General features: G+C 33.3%; 1 protein-coding gene across 1 annotated transcript; it reads right to left on the minus strand.

Annotated features, from left to right (window-relative positions):
• Positions 1-572: 572 nt before the first annotated feature.
• Positions 573-19,815, minus strand: LOC123214429 (copper-transporting ATPase PAA1, chloroplastic). Its single transcript, XM_044634186.1, has 17 exons — positions 19,284-19,815; positions 19,098-19,151; positions 18,167-18,320; positions 15,719-15,793; positions 15,360-15,637; positions 13,105-13,338; positions 12,677-12,775; positions 12,331-12,480; positions 11,435-11,581; positions 9,483-9,533; positions 9,209-9,381; positions 7,350-7,482; positions 4,733-4,830; positions 3,737-3,983; positions 2,693-2,896; positions 1,820-1,900; positions 573-1,243 (listed from the first exon to the last, which is right to left on the minus strand). The coding sequence occupies exons 1-17, from the start codon at positions 19,704-19,706 to the stop codon at positions 977-979; spliced, it is 2,868 nt and encodes a 955-aa protein (XP_044490121.1). The 5' UTR covers positions 19,707-19,815; the 3' UTR covers positions 573-976.
• Between the last annotated feature and the right edge of the window lie 489 nt (positions 19,816-20,304).

Here is a 20,304-nt window from a genome sequence, read left to right on the forward strand (position 1 = left end):
TTTAAATTAGAGATAGAATAAAATTTAATTATATAATGATATGTTATTGTTTGTATATAAAATTATGCATATCGTTTGTATATATAGTTATATTGATACTCATATTCCTGAACAAATTCAATCTAAGCAAATAAATTATTGAATATATATATATATATATATAAAATCAATAAAATTATTTATACAAACAATAAAATATTATTATATAAGTAAATATTATTTTATTTTTAATTTAAAACTATTTTAATTATATATGTGATTGTTTATACATATTGTTTATAGATATAGCATTACTCATATATAATAACACTATGAAAATAAAAAATTTTGATGGATGACTTTCTAATAGCAGAAATTTATATAAGAATTACATAAAAGAAGAATATAAGATGTCCTTTAGACCTTTCCTGATTATGTATGTTATATTGCAACCAGATCAAAATTGAAGTGACCATAAAAGACTAGACAAATCGAGTTGATATTTTTAACAGGAGTAATATGGTGCATTCAAACAGTTAACAGTCTAAACAAACACTATTTTTATTCATAGACTATTTGTTTTAACAATTTAAATTGTGATTGAATTGTTATTATTTATATTTTGAAGGGAACACAGTTTCCCAAGTAGATTGAACATTGTAAGCCTGTCTGTCTGAGACTAAATCAAATCCTAACATTTCAATTTTATTCAGTGAATAAGGTTCCACCATGTTAGGGAAAAAAAATAAAATGGAATGCCTTTCTGGAAGACACTGAAAACTCAGGAAAAATTTGTAACAATGGAAGGTGAGCTATCCACCAAAAATGAAATTTGAGTACATCCATTTTATTCCTATACTAAGAGGAAACTGCAAAACTTGGACCTCTTTTCGTATGAAATGCTACTCATCCTCTTCAAGTATTGCAAATGAAACTCAGATTAGAATATTATCACTTTCTATCTGCCCACGGATGGTTGATGTTATTTCTCGAGTGATTATCGTGTTTGTCTCCATTTATCATCAGAAACAGGGTACTGCATTTTCTCTTTTGAGTCCAAGAGTTGATCATAATCCACGCTTATTTTGGTGAGAGGAGAGGCTCCAGAGATTTGTTTATGTTTTGAGGAGAATCTGAATCTCAAAAGCAGTGAATTTGCCATCACCCCGATAGAACTCAAACCCATAAGGGCTCCAGCAATTGATGGAGTCAGTATAGTCCCAGTTACTGGAAGTAAAATTCCCGCGGCAATCGGAATTCCAACCTATTCAAAAGTAAAAAAATCGTAAATTGAAATACGGCTGAAGAGGGGCAATTCCAGCAGAGGAGTAAAACAGAACAAAAGGAAAAAGTACGCGAAAAGTGAACTATAATAATGAAAACATGCAAGGTGTTTTATCATGGACTTGATAATAAGGGGGACCAAACGCAGAGAGAAGAAAGTTTAGACATTCCTTTTTCCTTCCTTTTTCTTTTTTTTAAGCAATGATACTCCATTGCGTATCCAAATATGTGTTATTATGTGATTAAATGTTACTTTATCTTTAATTCAAAATCATCCAATCACATAATAACACCTCATTTATATACTCATTTTAGTACTCAAAACTGGATGCGCATAGTTTTATTGTTTGTTTTTGGACAGGTATAGACATTTTTAATGAAGTGATCCAGTCATGGATGAAAAATGGATCTTCAGGGGACTCCTAATTGAAAGCACCAGTTCCGTTTTCTCTCAAGATTGAAGAAAAAACAAATTAATGCATCAAATTCAGTCATTTCCATTGGCTTTAATTAATGAAATGCATAGTTAGACTGGTCTAATCAGATAAAAACTTACAATGTTATATGCAAAGGCCCACCATAAATTTTGCTTCACAGTCTTCATGGTTAGCCTGCTCAGCTCCAAAGCATCAAGCAACTGCTTAGAGGCAAAATTATATCAATTTCCAAAGTAAAAGCTTTGAATCAACAAGAATCACTCGCGAAATGAAGCTCAAAAATAGGAATATTATCCACCCTGAACTAAATATAAGAGTTTATCTAATTACGGACATTAATATTAAAAGTTTCTCCATTGTGCAATATACATATAACACCATTAACCGTAGATGCAAGATAAAGCTACTGTCCAAACTTAGAAGGCGTGGTCCAATCTCTCTTCCAAAAAAAAAAAAAAAAAGACATGTTGCTAGGCTCAAAACAAAAAAAAAAAAAAAAAAACAGCACAATATCTGCTCATAGGCAACATGTGCCAAACAAAAATTTAAAAAATAACTAAAACTAAAATATATTTCAACATATCCAACAAAAATCTTCTACTGCTCAACTAAAATTTGGAACCCAACATTAAGTCTCACATACACAGAACTGACTCTCTTACTTTCTTCAATTCAAAACAAATCATAAGTTTTAATAAAATAAAAATAATTCCAACCTCACTCCATCAAATCCTCCCAAAGAAATGATTTTATCATCCCCTAACTCAACTGCAAAAACATTCGAAAAAATCTCCATAACATTATAAAATCTCTCTCTACTCTAACTCCGTATTTATATAATGCCTCAGCATTATAGTTGAAGAATTCAAGTCAAGGAATGAATATGTGGAAGCAAGTTGAATAGCTAAGACAGATGTATACCATGAGAGACAAGCTTGGCAATTGGATTTCAATTCAAAAATTAAGTTTCAATAATCCAACTTCAGAAATACCTGAGATAGTTTGTTTCCCATCAATACAACAGAAGACACTTCGCTAGCAGCTCCAACACCCCCACCCATGGCGACTCCAATATGTGATGAAGCTAAAGCCGCAGCATCATTGATTCCATCACCAACCATGGCTACAATGTTTTGATCCTTTTGAAGTTCATTTATGAACCTCTTCTTCTCAGCAGGTTTAGCTCCAGACTGCACCTGCAGTTTTCAGAGCTCAGTTTTACTTTTAGTTGCAAGGTTTTGATGTTCAAAATGTTTTTCTCTCTTTTTAATTTCTCTGACCATGGATCCCACCCACATGTTTTAAGTTGATTCATAAGCTTCAATCCCTATCAGTCAATGGCCACAATTATCACAACAACAGTACCAAAGGAAAAAGCATTTGCAGTTCATAATAATAACCAAATTGTCTCAGAGGGTTTCACAAAAGATTTAATTTTTGTCACCAGCCTAGTGCAAAACATCAACTTGTCTCCAATTGTAACTTGTGATGAATACCAAATGGATGCAGTTAGTGATCAAACTCTAAAACTTTTGCTTTATAAAAAGATGTCAGTGATCTTCTATGAAATGGTTTTACTGGAACTTTTGCTTTATAAAAAGATGTCAATGATCTTCAATGAAATGGTTTTACAGGAATCAGCCAATTGTCTTGATTGCGGGATATCATTGAGAAATAGGGAAGTGTTATCAAAAAATTTCTTGCGATTATTTCTAGTATGAAATGAGTCAATCATCCACTTTGACATTTTATTGAACAAAAATAGTGATATTCTTCCTCCATCGATAAAAAATTTCGATTTTTGGGAAGTATTATGGTCAATTGGTAGATATAAATAGGTCTAGAAATCTATCACTAAAAACCTATCTACTAGCACTTTGTTGATCATAAGTGAACAATTAATGTTTAATATCTAACAAATGTCTTCCCAAGTTTTTCTATGAAATCAACTAAACTCCAACTGAACATAAATAGGTTTATGATCTATTTCATCCCCTGGAACTAAGGTCTTGAATCACTAAATGATCACATCTTACCCTCTGTTTTGGAATGCCAACAAGAGATGCAACATACTCAGTAGCATTTTCCTTGTCTCCAGACAGCATGTATACACCAATTCCTTGCCTAGACAAAGATTCAACAACATATTCTGCATCCTCCCTTATCTGATCCTCAACATAAATGCGACCAGCAAGGGAATTATCAACTCCAACGTATACAATTGATTGATTCTTCAGTTCCTCCATGTCCACTTCTTGAAGTGCGCTTACATCAACTCCATGCCTGCACAAAGAAAAGATTCACCCATTAACTGATGTTATAAATGACATGGGCAAATCTTTAAACTAGAAGCTTGACACATTCAGTTTTATTTAAGTACAATAATGAGTAGTCATGGCTGATTTTATTCCAAGAAAACTAGATTACACTTAAAACATGTATAAAATGCCGCTATAATTATCCCATCATACACATCTATGTTCCTTTTGTAAGCATTGACCAGTATAATCAGCAGTTCCATTGCCAATCTAGTAACTGAGTCAATTGGATTCAAACTCATGAAATCAGGAGATAGGCAACAACAGAGTTGGCTTCCCCATGGAATGCCTAATATTGAACAAGCAGGATGATTTCACCAAAATTGAAATAGCATACAGCGGAGCTAAAAATATAGCTTTAAAAAAAATCAGTACATTTGACTCAATGCATTCATCTCCTAACAAAAGAATCTTGTCAAATAACCTAAAATTGGAGCTGGCAGATATGTTTGCTTTTTAATAACAATCCAGAATTTCAAACATAAAACTACAGGAAAAATTTCAGGATGAAAACAAGATTTTTATCACATTAAATGAAGAACACGATCAAACAGCAAATGAGTGCTGAGGTATGGATGATGATTTTAAAATGTAGGATTCACGCTAGAAGAAATACTAGAACAGAATATTTTTCTCCTTATGCAACAGAATGATTGGAATTCACCAAAACTAGAAAATAATTAACTGAAAAGAAGAAACCCATGACTACAACACCTGCAAACCCAGTCTCTTGTCCCAACAGACACCTTTCTGTTATCAACAACAGCTACAGTGCCTGACCCAGGTTCTTCTAAAAATGTTCCATCTACCACCTGTAAAATAAAAAAACTTTTTACAGGGCCATCCAAAAGAATGCATGTCAACATTGCCATTAAAGTTTATTATAGAACCAATCAAAATAACAGTGACAAAAGGGATCAAGACGAAAACAGTTCTCATTTTTGTTGGTTTCTCAAAATGTAGCACTTACATATATCTTATATATCTTCAATATTCATCTCTGGTGATCACACATGGCAGTGCAATTCCCAAGCCTAATTACAGTTCCATCAAGGTTTTAATTTAACACCAGCAGACCCTCATAGAACGGAAGGTTAGTATAAAGGGAAGACCCTAAAAGACAATAACAAATAAGACCTAGTTCCAGCAAATCTTAGCACCATGTGGTGAGGAAAAGACAATCTAAAATATGATTGACTGCACAGAGTTATTTTATGTCCACTATTTGCAAACTGAGTTCTTGTATAGGACATATGTGCAATGCACTATTCTCCACTTCATCAGATTTGGTCCCATGAAATTTACTGGTAAGTTTACTTTTAAAGAGGCAATTGCAAGTAAGTCCAAAGCACTTTACTGCAAACCATATAATTGTGTTTCTTTGCTTAGATTTTATCTAGATGTTACTTAAACATAATCAATCATAATCATCTAGAAATAGTGGATAGCCAAGAGGGGGTACTGCTCATACATATCTCCACCATTTAAAGTGAAATTTGTCAAGCAAATATGAAGAGTAACATGAGATCTATTTTTTAAGCCAACATCTATGTTAGAGCCATCTCTCATGTTAGACAAGATGGAGATCATTAAGAAAATATGGATTAAATGACAGTTGCATGAGCTTGTTTCATTGAATATTAGTGCATAAATCCATTTATTAGCAAATGGATTTAGGAAAAATTATTTTACAATTGATCCCACGAGTTAGTTAAACTGGTGGAGCACTAGAACTTTCAAAAACATTTATCACATTTGTGAAATCTTGAATTATGTGGTGTAGTAGTTATGGGTTTGGTCACTGTATTCCAAGGTTTACCCGTCCAACCAATCCAAGCAGGGTTCTTTGGTTACAAAAAAAAAAATTATTTTTCAGTTAATAGAGAAATTGGAATCCACCAATAAATTAGGGTTGGCTTTGGTCTCTCTTTTCTTTCAAAATTAACTCCATGACATCTCCATGAATTAGTGCAGCGCCTACATGCTTTCCTTGAAAATAAAATAAGTTACATGTGTTGATGTAGGACAAGTTTGAGTTATCTTAGTTTTCTTATTTCGAATCACAATTATATTCTTATTTTGATAAGATTTCAATGTTTGCAGAAACTTGATTTTGTTAGGTTTGGTTTTCCTATTACTTTCTTGTTAGTTTTACTTGCTAGTTTGGGATTTTATTTTAATTAGGAATTTTATTTACATTACTCTAGTATTAATAGCAATATCAAAAAAGGGTGTTATGTAATAAGTTATTCATGGTTTATCAATAAATGTTTTTAGTTCCCCTTGAAATTTCTTGTGGTGGATTTGCCATCCCTACGAAAGCTATGTGTTAGCTTTTCTTTAATCCTTTTCTCATTTCCACTTCATCACAGGCTAGTGCATTGCTTGCATGCTTTCCAAGAATCTAAAATAGGTTACACTTCCTTGCTTATGACATTGAACCTTTATCATATTGCAAAATCAATAAAGATTGAAAAGAAATTTAAAACAAGACAACTTTGTGTATGTATAAACTTATTACCAAGTACAAAATCCCACGAAGATCGAAAAGCTTCACTCTTGATTTGATCTTGTTAACAACTATAGAAACCAATTTTCACCATCATTAATTTGTCTTGTTAACTTCAACAACTGTAAATGTAGTTTGAACAATGTTGCTCCATGGCCTAACATCCTTGAAATGACATAATAAAAACACAACTTTTTTAGATTTAACAAGAAATAACCCTGCTTGGTTTAGGAAATGAGACCCACCCTAATCTTCAAATATGTATATCATCATGCTATTCCTAATCAGTTTGTGGACTTCACTCAAATGAAACCCAACATTAAGTTACTTTAGAATAAATAACCATTTAGTTCTTATTGTTCAAAGAAGTTGCAAGGCAGGCCACAAGTAGCACAAACAAATTTCTCATGTTGGCGTATTCACATTCTTTAAGTTAACAAAATTAAAGCATACACTTTATCACACAAAAGCTCTAGATTGTTGACTGTTCTACAGCTTTCATCCTTACAATAGCAAAGAAAGTTAAAGCTAGCCATGAGCCTCAAACTACTTCTCTTTGAAATAACTTAATATCACTACATTGGATTTGTGTTTCTACTAAAAATTGCAGGAAACTGTGAAGCCAGGATGGATAAACTAATGTCCTATGATTACAAAGATCTAGACATTTGAGGCAATAGGATTCTTAAAGTTTGTGTCAATTTAAATTTTCTGTTGAGTAATCTTGTCAGGACTTATTTTTTATGTTAATATTTAAGAGTTACACAGTAATTGATAGCATATGATACATAGGAAAATTGAAGAAGTTAGGAAAGAACTTACATTTACAATTTGACAGTGAGCAGCCTTAGCAGCTTCAACAATTGCTTTACCAATAGGGTGAACTGTGTTTACTTCAACACCAGCAGCTAACTTCAAAACCTCAATGTCTGACCAAGTATGACTAGAATATTTCCTGTATCAAAGCACGCAGTACAACATCAGCTTAATGTTACATAGTATTTAATAACATGAAGTTGTTTCAAATGTTTGTTCACAATCTAAATTCAAATGTATATTCTCATCTTCTAAGATATTGCTTTAGTTGTCTTTGGCACTACATGTAAGTTATGCAGAAGATTCTTTTTTCTTCCCCTCATATGAAAGGAAATTTTATTTCAGAAAAGAAAATAGCTATACAAAGTAACTCAGAAAATCAGTCCACAAGAAGTTTGTAACTTAACTGAAAACAACAACAAAAAACACAACCTTAATAAAAAATATAAACTATCTACTTCTTGAAAAAATGAAGAAAGGGTAGTCTTCCAAATTAATTAGAAGACCGAAAGGATTTCCCAAATTGAACTCCTATACCTTAAATTTTAATTTTAGTTAACACTTTGATTACTGTTTGGAAGGTGGATTAGATTAGATTGGGTTTAGATGGGATTGGAATATAAATCTATCCTACACAACATCATAAAGGAGAAAAAAAATAATGTAGATAAAGAAGTGAGATCATGAGGTCTTTTTATCAAGTAGATGGGACAAAGTAGAAATTTCCAACTTTGGATTATAATTCCATTCTAAGTCTAATCCCTCTTACCAAACATGTCCTCAGTGAATCATTGGAAAAGAATAACGTTAATTTCTCCCAATTTTAAGGTCTCCCAGTTTAAGTAGTATTCTAATGATTAATTAAAAGTAAAATTCTTGTTTTGTTGCAATGCAGACTAATGAAAGAAATCAAATGATGGCTAAATTGTCTCTCTAATTTCTACTTGCTCTTCTTACTGCTTTCACCTTCTAGCCCTACTCTCTCAAACTTCTGTTCTAACCTCTGTTCTTCTATCCGACTTATGCTCTTCTGTATCTATTAGAGAGATTTGTCAGAAGTTCAGTTTTCTTTATTCTATGAAAACATGAAATAGATTTATTGATACAAGAATAAAGACCTATCTACAGTGGCAAAAATTGACCATAGAAATAAGGACAAGATGTCCTAAAACCCAAAAAATGGCCCAAATTTGTAATCTACTGTACAGAAGCTCTGAGTATCTATTCTGCTATTTGTTCTAAATCACTAGTCTTCAATACAGTTTATGCTCTTTTGTATCTATCAGAGAAAATTTGCAGAAGTAATGAGAAATGTGAAATATATTTTATTTTTCAATAAATATGTTTCATTATTAATAAACAAACAAATTTTGTTTCATAACAAGAATAAGGCCCCATCTATAGGGCCCAAAAACTTTAGAAACAGGCATCTATATCAAACTCAAATAAGCAATAATATTCTACTTCAAATAAGTTAAAAGAGAACCTAATCCATCTAGGAAAAACAAATTAACTTCAAGAATTTCATAAAACAATTATTAGTTTCTATGGATTCTTCATCACCTACAATTAGATAGTTTAAGATCTTTAGATTCCTATGTACCCCAAAAAAAAAAAAAAAAAGCAACTGGAACAGCTTTTTTCATTTTTCCAGATTTCATGTAAAAAATTTTCGATTATACCTGAATATTAAACAACATTTCTTACTAAGATTTTGGAATTGTTCAAAGTAATTTATTTATTTTTATATTAATAAGAAACTCAAGTAAGATTTACTTTGAACTTTTATTCTGAGTAAAAAAGCATCAAAATAACTTTAGACATCTGGAATCAGACATAATAAAGAGAGCTTCTGAGCACTTTACATTGGATCATTACTTTCCAGGCTGCCAGATGCAACAACCTTTGTCACTACAGGTCTCCCAATTGTAAGAGTCCCTGTTTTGTCAAGCACAATAGTGTTCACCATCGAAAACTTCTCTAAAATATTTCCACCACGCAAAAGCAATCCTCTTTTAGCCCCTAACGAGGTTCCAACCTGAAAAATAGCTAATATCACCCATAACGCATTTTGAAATAAATAGCTTGACCATATTACCAATCTGAAATTGATTATTGCAGTATTTACAAAGAGATTACCAGCATAGCTGTAGGCGTGGCTAAGCCAAGGGCACATGGACAAGCAATTACCTGCATTATAAAATAGGGGTTCAGTATTGTATGGAATAGAAGAGATGGAGAATTCAAGAACACAATAAGCAAAAAGTACAAAGTCTTTTTCCTTTGTGGAATAGCTGAGAACGGACTACGAAGCCAATCGGAGTTGGGTACCTACTTCACTTGATTCATTGATGACCTTCTGAAAACCTTCTCCACCTAAAAACTGGAAAGGTAAATTTCCTTGAAAGGTTCAAGTTTTTGCTTAGGCTTAGTTCAAGGTAAGATTAATGCATCTGACACCATTCTAGGAAGAAAACCAAATGTGTTTGTCACTTGTTTGGTGGTGGGCGCAAGAGACATGAAAGAAGTGCAGATCATCCATTGTTCCATTGTAATATTACTATTAGCTTGTGGTTAAACTTTTTCAAGCAGCAAAGTTCTGTTGGGAAACTCCGGCCTCTAGCAAACCTTGATTTTTGGAGGAGTGCTTTTGGTGGAGGCAACAAAGCTAAAGTCCCTTCGTAGACAACTAGTTCAGTTACATTAGTTTTGATTTCTTTTATAAATACTATACTTTTTTCCCTGAAAAGAAACTCTGATGGAAGCAAATAGTTTCAGGGACTTTATAAATGATTAGGCAAATAAGGCATAGAAGGATCTTAGACAATTGAGGTAGAGAAGATATCAATCTCCTGATGTAACCTCTTGGAATTCCTTTCTGACACCAGTCTCTTTTAGCCTTCTTATTACAAAAATTCTATTCTTATCAAAATAATAATAATAATAATAATAATAAGAGACAAATCAACCTTCAAAACCCCCTCAAATGCAAAACTGTCAAAACATATTTTTAAGTAACTACTGCACTGAAAAGTTTAAGCTGACAGGCAAGGGACCCAAACAATAATATTCAGTATTATCTATCAAGCCCCTCATGTGTGATATGGTGTTCCCCAATAATAGTTAATAAGAAAGATTTACCAATTTAGTCTTGAATATATAAATTTCGAAACAAATAGTGAACAAGGGTAACTAAGGGATTTACATGGTCTACCTAATTAGATTAGAATAACCAAATTAGGAAGCAAGTAGTGAATAAGGGTAACTAAGGGACTTGTTGGGATTTACCTAGTTAGATTAGAAGATAGGCTGGAATAAGAAGAGGTTATCATTAGATTAGAAGATGGGCTTGGATAAGGGGAGAGATTGGTAGAGAAGATTTATCCATTTTTTGTCTAAACATTGTAAACAGAGGAGCTCTGTTACAGAAGGTGAAGCGCCTTTGTTTCCATCCAGGCACAGCATCTGGGTTGTTTAACTATTTTGTTGTAATTTTGATTAATATTCAATAAAATTCTTCCCAATATTTTTTAGGTAGCTTAGAATCCAAACACATGGTGAGGACCAAAGAAAGATGGCACAGATCCAATACCAACTATCAAACAAAAATGGAATACCCAGCACATGACAGGTAGACGTCAGAACTCAAGGCCTTCTTCTCTAATACCATGTTAAGTAGACAGTTATCCTAAAGGCTTTAACTATATATAAGAGTTCAAATTTAAAATTTTAGCTCTCATACCGTATTAGATTAGCTACTTCATCTAAAAGATTAAGTTTATTGGGAAGGGCCTAAAAAATCATATTAAGCCCTCTCTAACACATCTAATTATCCCATACAATGAATAAAAAAGAAATAAAAAAGCAAATGAAGGAACCAATCTAATATGAACAGATTATGAAGAAATAAGAGTTCAACTATTATAATAAAAAATGAAAATTAAAAAAAAATCATTTGGCTCAAAATCATAACCATGAATAAGCCTTAAAGGAGCCTATTTTCATATGAATATGTAATAGATTGTTATATATGATAATTTTATATTTAAAAAATTGTTAAAGGGTGAGACAAAACTTCCAAAGTATCATACCAGAACACTACAAGAGAGTTGAAGGGCCAATGAAACAGAACTTCCATGATAAATAGCAGCCGGAAGAATGCGTGCACCAAACAAGTTCCAAAACATAAATGTTGCCGCTGAAAGTGCCATTACTCCATAAGTGAAGTGCCCAGACACCTGGGAAAACCAAAAACATATGAGAACACAAACAGCAGTCCATTAAATGTCAACAGCACAAATAATTTGCTGTTCTCAAACCTATCATACTTTTACCATGCTAATTCACAGATAACTAACCCCAACAAAACTTATATACTCTTAATTTTCTCCTCATTTTCTACCTTGTAGTGAAGAGGGGAACAGAAGGAAAATGACATTTAAGGACTACAAAAGTAGTCTGATTAAATATCAAACTTCACTAAATAAAGCTCCCATTGTGATTAAGATAGAGGATGTACTATTTAAGAAGTCAAGATTCAAACTTCGCCTTAAATCATCAGACTTTCAATGAATTACACCACAGGAAGATCAGGGAAGAACTTTTGCCTTCCTAATTTTTGCAGCAATGGGCTTGTCTTTAATCTAACGAACACTAGAATGCATTTACATCAATTAATTGGCAGTCTTAGAAAGCATCTTAACACTTAGCCTTTTGTTATTAATGCTTCTCTTTTCCCACTCAAACCAATATTGCAAACTTCAAAACCTGATTTAGAATATAGAACTTTGTGGCATGCAATTCTAGAGGTGAAAGCACATCAAAAGTAGTGCTAACTACAAATGCAGAAAATGATATACACAAAGATTACTGAATGCCTCCACATCATATACCATGACCTAAAAATCATAATCTTACTAATTCACCTTCCAACCATTACAAAAAAAAAAAATCAATGTAACCAAACAAAAGATGCAAAAAGAAGAACCTTGTCAGCCAACCGCTGTACAGGAGCTTCCTGACTCTGAGCTTCTTCCACCAAACGAACAATATCTCCCATTGCAGTCTCACCACCTGGTCTCCTCACTTCAACCGTAAGGGTTCCATTAAGGTTTATACTTCCAGCGGCAACTTGACTCTAGCAAAGAAGTAAATTTCACGAAGGTATGATTGAAAAAGGAAAAAGCAGCCAAAATTACTGGAGTATGGACCAATTGCAAACAGAAAAGAAAGGAAGGATCATTTCTGAGAAGGGTGGCCAAGAAATTATGCAACATCAATACCACATGCAGTCTGAGTGGGAAAAACAGATACAGGTATGCAAAAATCATTACCCCAGGAACTTTAGTCACAGGCAATGGCTCCCCAGTAAAACTTGACTCATCAATGATGCTTCTACCAGCTCTGACTATTCCATCTGCTGGAACACGATCCTAAGATGCAAAAAAGATGTGTTTTAGAAAATCATGCCACACTTCAATATTCTCATGTTAAACTTCTCAAAGCAATATCCTAACTTTTAAATGGCAAGTTGAGAATGAACTTATTCCCTTACTAAGCAAACACATATAGAACATCTATAAAGAAGATCAGATCCATTAAAGAGTAGCTCATCAATATTTTACAAAACAATAAATGGGAAAGGGAAATATAAAAGTAGAAACTCAATAGCTGCTTATTCATATAACTTTATACTTCAGTTCCCATTTACTATTATACTCATGCATCTTATTGAGTAAAGAAGAGAGTTGATTTTACTTACCCCAGGAAGTACAACAATTTGATCACCAACATGTAGAGTGTTACAAGGAACTTCAACAATGGATCCAAACTCTTTTACATCATCATCAACCAGAAGACGAGCTTTTGAAGGCAACATACTAAGGAGTCCTGTCATATCACTGGTGGCTTTAATCTTAGCTCTTTGTTCAAGATTCCTTCCCAACAAGACAAATGCTATTAACATAATTGGTTCCTCAAAGAATGCCTTCCAACCCTGTATACACCACATCCATCCAACATGAATGCAATGCCAATCAATTTTATCACATGCACCATCTTAGGCCCACATTTCTTTTATGCAACATACACATTCTGTATTAAAAATTAATATGAAAGACAAACATGATTACCAGAAAGAAAACAGTATTAAGGGAAGCACTACACTTCAGTTAAGAAAATCAATCCCCATTACAAGATCTAAGTTGTCATAAATCTTTATGCAAGTGCAACCCAGTATGCCTCATTAAACTATTAAACATTTAACTGTATAAAAATAGCAAAACAATTAGATACTGAGACTATAAAAACATAGAAAACAACTATGTCACAAGCATGCTTCAAATGCATTATGAAAGAAAAAGTTAACGACATTTTTTAATGCCTTTAGAAGGTGCAGCAAGACTACTTGCATTACCTATGCAAGAATTTGGACAATGAAGTGAGCACATATTTCTTTCTCTTATCCTTTGTTCTTTTTTCATTTTATATTCTTTTAGATGATGCAGTTCAGCACATGTGATCCAATGTTTTGGCAACAAGTCTAAAATTGTGGAGTTCATTTTCACTTTAACAACTTTAGAAAGATTTTTTGAGCTGTTTCTGCTATAAATTACAGGACATTAGTCTTATAACCTTTCACACTAATACTTTGCATTAAATATCACATAAATACATGTTTTAAGGTGGCATATAAAGTTTTCTTTTATGCAAAGTGTATTTGGTTGGCAATGTTTCATTGGTTTGGGAGGGGCAAAAATTCCTATATAAAGCCCCATCCCCCTTGGTAAAGTTTCCTACCAAAAGAACTTTCAATGAGAAGTACTAGCTCCTTTAAATCTTCAATCTAATTTTAATTGAGTCCCTCTTACATTATATTCTTACATTCTCATCAACCACACATATATAATAAGAAACTAAGAAAATTACTTGAAAAGATATTTAATGCACAACATTGATCTTCCTAGCCCCATAAAGTTACACAATCATCACATCAATATATAACCCTTAGATATGATATGACATGGTAACTTACATTTTGAAAGTATCATTTAATGAATGTAGGAACAAATAGCATTCATAGCAAATGACAAAAACATTTTCATAGCCATCTTATTTGCATCCATAGCAATGCATGCAGAATTATTTATTAGTTCAAGAAATAAAAGTAACATGGCCAAGTGAAGCACACAAGACATGTCTACTTTACCATGTGAAGCAATGCAATTTAAAAAGATGGGTGAAAAAATTATATAATAATTCATCAAAATTCTAAGTTATGATTTGAAAAAAGAAACACAAGCAGGTGCCTAAAATTGAAATATGATATAATAATCAGATGTTTATTAACCTCATAGGTTAAAATATTGCAAGCGAATGGATTATAACATAACATATACATTTATATCATTTGAACAATTTTATATTTGTACTAAGGAGAAAAGAGGAAAGCAGAGAAAACAAGGCATGGAACGGAGCCACTACGAAGAAGTTCAGGGAGTTACAAAGTAAACTCAGACTTCATACTGGTCATTGGTTTAGAAAAATAAACATTATTAAAAATCAATACTAAATAGGTGTAGTGTAACTTCCCATATGTATTAAATGAATCACTAAATAATGTAATCATACCTTAGTCATTCATTGCTTTTGATCTAAGGTAAATTAAAATAAAAGAGTTTTTTGATTCTCATACACGTGTGAGTAGAACTGTAGAACTACAATGATAAGCATGCATGAGGTTTTGAATATCTTCCGGTCTCAATCTTTCCAACACACAATTACCATTTATGCAAAAGCTAATACTGACCACTAAAAAATATTGTGACAAAAAGCAGACTTTCCCATTGGCAACACAAAGTTCAAACTTCACATTATCGGAAAAATTTAGAAGAGTACCAAGAATGTGCCAAATAATGTAGATCCAAAAACCAACTTATCACAAGAGACAGCAATTTGTTCAAGCATTTGCATACAATATACCTTACCCATGGAACAAGAACCATAACCATCACTTACCAATTTTGGAATTAAGGCAGCCAATGAACTAACAGTAAACGATGATAAAGCCCCAAGACCAACTAATGTATTCATGTTTGGAGCCCCCTTAAAGAGGCTTTTCACACCATCAAGAATAAGTTTACGCCCAGGACCAAGCAATGTAAACAAACACAGGGATAGATGGAATCCTGTGGAATGAAAAGCATGGATCCAGGGAGCATTAGCTCCTAAGATATGAGAGAAATGACCAACAAGGCAGACAGCACATAAAGCCCAGGAGACAGCAAGCTCACGACCTACAAAAATGTTCTTAGTGTGTGTATCATCAGCATGATACACCAACTTTCATACAAAAAAAACATAAGAAAGATGTTTACCACTTTCTTTCAAGCGACTACGCTTCTCATTCATCTTTCTTTCAAATACTCTGAAAAAATTATCAGTCCCTGAATCTGCACAGAAGAAGAAAATAAACTGTCAAGCAACTGTGTAGATTGATGAAAATATTGCAAACATCCTCCTCACTAGTTAAACCCACTTACAATGAAAATTACAGACAGGATATCCATTTTAAGGTTTGAATTCATGTAAAAACATATCTATTCAATAAATCCTTTTGAAACCAAGAAAAAGAACTAAGGAATTTATAGGCAGGGATCACACCATTAGACATTTGCAATTGACCAGTTCAATGTCAAAACTAAAACTGCAACCACTTTTTTTCTGCAAAGAGGACATACATGGAATGCTACCCTTCAAGAATCAACAGACTGCCAGCATAGTCAGCCTCCATGTATACGTACAAAAGAATACTCAAGAAGATATTAAAGTTTCACATTTTTCAGCACACAATGTTAAGTATGAAGGACTTTTGACACAACATCCACCACTAAATTAAAAATATATATTAATATAAATACATAAATTTAATTAGACAAGCTGAAATTCTTCTTACAATGACATGGAGAATTCTGAACTTCACATTTAAATAATTGAATTGGCAACTTAGATTAAAATAATAATTCATTTACAATAACATCTCATCCAGGCTTAGATTCTTCAGGCCTTACTACAGTTGAAGAAAGGAAAACTGTTTCAAAAACCAGCAACCAAGTAATAATAAAATAAGTGAAAAAATTACCAAAGGAAAGAAGATTTGGCATTCTATATGAGTTTGTTCTAGATCCACACAAAATAAAAACAAAGCTTCAATTTGGTTCAAATCCATTTGAGATCTTCACTAAATTAACCACATTTAGAATGAAAGTACAAAGAACTGCACATGCAAAAACAAGAAAAGATGACATTTTTTGAAATCAAAAATCTTATTTAAGGTCTTTTCAGATGAGTGCCAAACAAAACTCCAAAAAATAATAGAAAGAACAAAATAACTCCCCAAGAGTCGAGGCACATACATATATGCCAATTGACGTTGTTACTGTAATACAAAGTGGAAGTATCCATTAACGTAATAAAAATGAGTTTCTTGATAATCGTAAACTTGTTAATCAAACTATATATGAATATATTCTACAAAACAAATGGGCTCCTCAGCACCAGAATTTCCAGTCCAACCAATTCCCCACCAGTAGCAGCCCCGACTCACCTATTGGAGGGAGAAATGTAAAATTAATAATGACTTTGAGCTTATCCTTTTGCATCTCAAAAAGTGGAAATGACATTTAGAAGAATCTGCTGAAATTGAAGGCCCATAAATTAGGGACATACCACAAAGAATTAACTTTTTCTCCTCAAAGTATCACGCATTATTATGGTGACATATCTTCTTCAATAGCTTCCTGACCTGCCACTAACCGACCAAGCTTCACATAAATCACATGGAAACCTCTGCACTATGCCAGAGACTCAGACGCATAGTAAAGGTGCTAAAGAACAACTCGATAAAGATACACAAGTTTTAAGAACTAAATTAATTCTTTTATCTATTACATAACTCTCAGCAAATAACAGGTCGATGATCACACATAAGAAAAAGTGGCAACATTTCCTGTCAATTACTTTTGGCATCTCCTATGAAAATAGAAACGTGGAAGCCCATACAACTTTAACTTCCAAAACTTGGTGATACTTGTACTTTCAGTGTGAGCAGAGGCAAAATGGCATGCAACTCTTTTAGACAAAAATCCAAGACTAATCATCTTCACAGCAAATTCAGTACACACCAGAAAGTTCAAAGGAAAGGCAGCAGGCTAGAAAACCATTAAAGAAAGTAGACTTTCTGGAGATGATACTGATTACATATGTACAATGCAACAGCAGCAAAAAATTTCCACCACTGAGAGGTTCTCCTACACCAGGGACGCCGAATGACTCACAACTTCACAGCTAAAAAACGACAAGAAGAGCAAGTTGCGAGGTACCTCTAAAATTGTAACACAGCAATCAAGAAAAAAAGACAAGCGTCTGGATATTCACACAATATATTCCCCTACCATTTATAAGACTGCAAGAGTCACTAGTAAGCAACACTATGTTATAATCCCAGTAACCCAGCCTCCTTGAATAATAGTAGGACTACAATCTCAATGCATAATGTATGAACATGTCAGAAGGATCATGAAATAGCAGCATCACCAAACAATCTAATAGTTAAGCCTTGAAAACGTGACACAGACAGAAAAAAGTACAGGATGCAATATCTAAAAAATCTTTCTTTCAGGCAATGACCTCTCTGAAGTTGTAAACTAACTGAAGCTTAAAATAAAAGACTTTTCAATCCAGCATTAAGCTTTTTTTAAAAAGTGATAAGATACATGCCAATCACAACCAACAAAACAGCAATGATAATCCATGAACATTCTTACCACGAAGGTTAGACGTAAAGCCACAACTGGTTAAATGTTTTGCAAGAGCCTCTCCTAACTCTTTTTGCCAATTTGGTACAACCTTGGCTTCAGATACAGGCCATACTATTGCAGTCTCTGTTGTGAGATTGACACTAGCAGATGACACTTGTGGCTGCACATGAAAATGATGCATAATGATTGTGATTAATTTAAAACAGGAAAAAAGAAATTATCCATGATAAATACATAAAGAAAAATAAGGATTATGTTTGACTGCATGAAAATGCCATGGTAGTTTCATATATGTTCGATCAGTTTATTTTTCATATTAGAAAACTTTAACATCTGTCAAACTCAATGCTACTAAGAATTTAGAACTTAGAAGAACATAAAATTCCAAGAAAATCAAATCCACATAAACAATTACCACAAAAAGTAAAACTTCCAGCTAAAAGACTAGCATTCAAAATCAATTTCATTTTGAACATAGGAAAAGAAGGGTGCAGAGGCCAAATTCAACTTTTTGACCTAAGTATGGGGCACAAATTTATCTCACTTTTTTTTGGTAGTACGAACAAGCACTCATCAAATAAACTTTTTCTATTCTAACAAGTCATCTAATCTATTAATCATAGAAAAAATTATTAAGACAATTAAATGCTTCATTGCATTCTCATTTTCACCATCTCCTATCCAAGAATAACACCAAAAAAGTCTCTAAACGCTGAAAACATCATAAATTTTAAAATGCTAACCGAAGTGGAGGTACACAAAAAAAATTGAAGCAAAAAATTTATTCTGTTTTGAGTCTTGCATTCTTAATTTTATACCAACAATGTAGTTTCAAAACTCTAAATTTTATTATTCACCAAACAAATCAAGCTAAAATCAATTAAAAAAAATCAGTATATATTATATTTGAGAAAGATTAAATTATTGGAAAACTTACTTGACTCTCTAGTATTCTCTTGACACTCGCCGCACATCCCCCGCATGTCATTCCCTGCAAGGTTACAAGACGAAAATGGTAACTTACATTGCCAGCAATGGTACTCGGAATTAAATCAAGTACACAATGTTACTCGGAATTAAATCAAGTACATGTTTTGTAAAGAGAGAAAAACAGAGTTCATACTCCAACATCAAGAATAATCACATCAGAAGACACAGCGGAGACCTCTTCACCCCTTCCACCACCTAGTTTCGACTTTGAATCTCCAGCCTCTGATTCTCCTCCTCCTCCTCCTCCACCTCCGCCGCCGTCACCGCCACCAACATTTCCACTTCCGCCTCCGGTTCCAAACAACTCCACGGAGCTCGACAGGCACCGCACATACCGCCGCTTATGCTGCGTAAGCACTACGCATAAGTTCGGGGAAAGAGCAGTTGAAGATGAGACAAAGGGCGGCGTTTTGGTTGAAAGGGAAGAGAGCGGGCGCGTGAGAAGAGGTCGAGTGGACGGAACGGCTTGGATGAAGAAGCGACTGAAAGCTTTGGAAACGGAGAAGCGAATGATCGGTGTCGTGGTCGTTCTTGATAAGGAAATTGTTGCGTCCATTGAAGGAGAGACTCTGAATTTGTACGCGTTTTGTTTATTTATCTCTTAGATATAATCCATATGGTATGGGAACGTGAGTCAATTTTTGACTGAGGCGGGAGTATGGTCAAATTAAAAGTAATGACAATAAAATAATATTTATTTATATTAAAGAGCGAAATTACTAAAATACCACAACTGCAGCATCCGTCAAGTTACTAAGCCCACGATGATGACTCCGTCGTACATCATGAACGCCATCAACGAACTTTCAACTACCCCTTAAAAAACAAATAAATGTTTAACCAATTTAATTTTTATTACTGAAAAGTCTTACAACCAAATCTATAAAATCTATTGTTAGGTAATGCCTTATAGCCCATCTCTAATCGTATTTTTAATTAATAAAAATGACAACCTTTATTTGATATCACATGTGATGAAAGGTTGAATGTGTGTAAGTTAATTGTAAAAATCTTATAATCACATTATGCATTATGTTATTATCTTGACTAATAATACAGGTAATATAGTAAAAATCCAATATGTCATATGATCAGGTGATCACCCAATCAAGCAATGATATTATAGTTTATTTGTATAAGTTGATACTCACAGT

The sequence above is a fragment of the Mangifera indica genome, chromosome 4 (assembly GCF_011075055.1).
Source record: "Mangifera indica cultivar Alphonso chromosome 4, CATAS_Mindica_2.1, whole genome shotgun sequence".
Taxonomy (NCBI): Eukaryota; Viridiplantae; Streptophyta; class Magnoliopsida; order Sapindales; family Anacardiaceae; genus Mangifera; species Mangifera indica.

Excerpts from the sequence above, each read along its gene's own strand:
- LOC123214429 (XM_044634186.1), bottom strand. The coding sequence starts at position 19,706 with ATGGACGCAACAATTTCCTTATCAAGAACGACCACGACACCGATCATT. Across the intron at positions 7,483-9,208 it reads CTGGAAAGTAATGATCCAAT|GAAATATTCTAGTCATACTT; the intron begins GTAAAGTGCTCA and ends GCTTTGATACAG. Across the intron at positions 1,901-2,692 it reads TGGGAAACAAACTATCTCAG|TTGCTTGATGCTTTGGAGCT; the intron begins GTATTTCTGAAG and ends GCCTCTAAGCAG.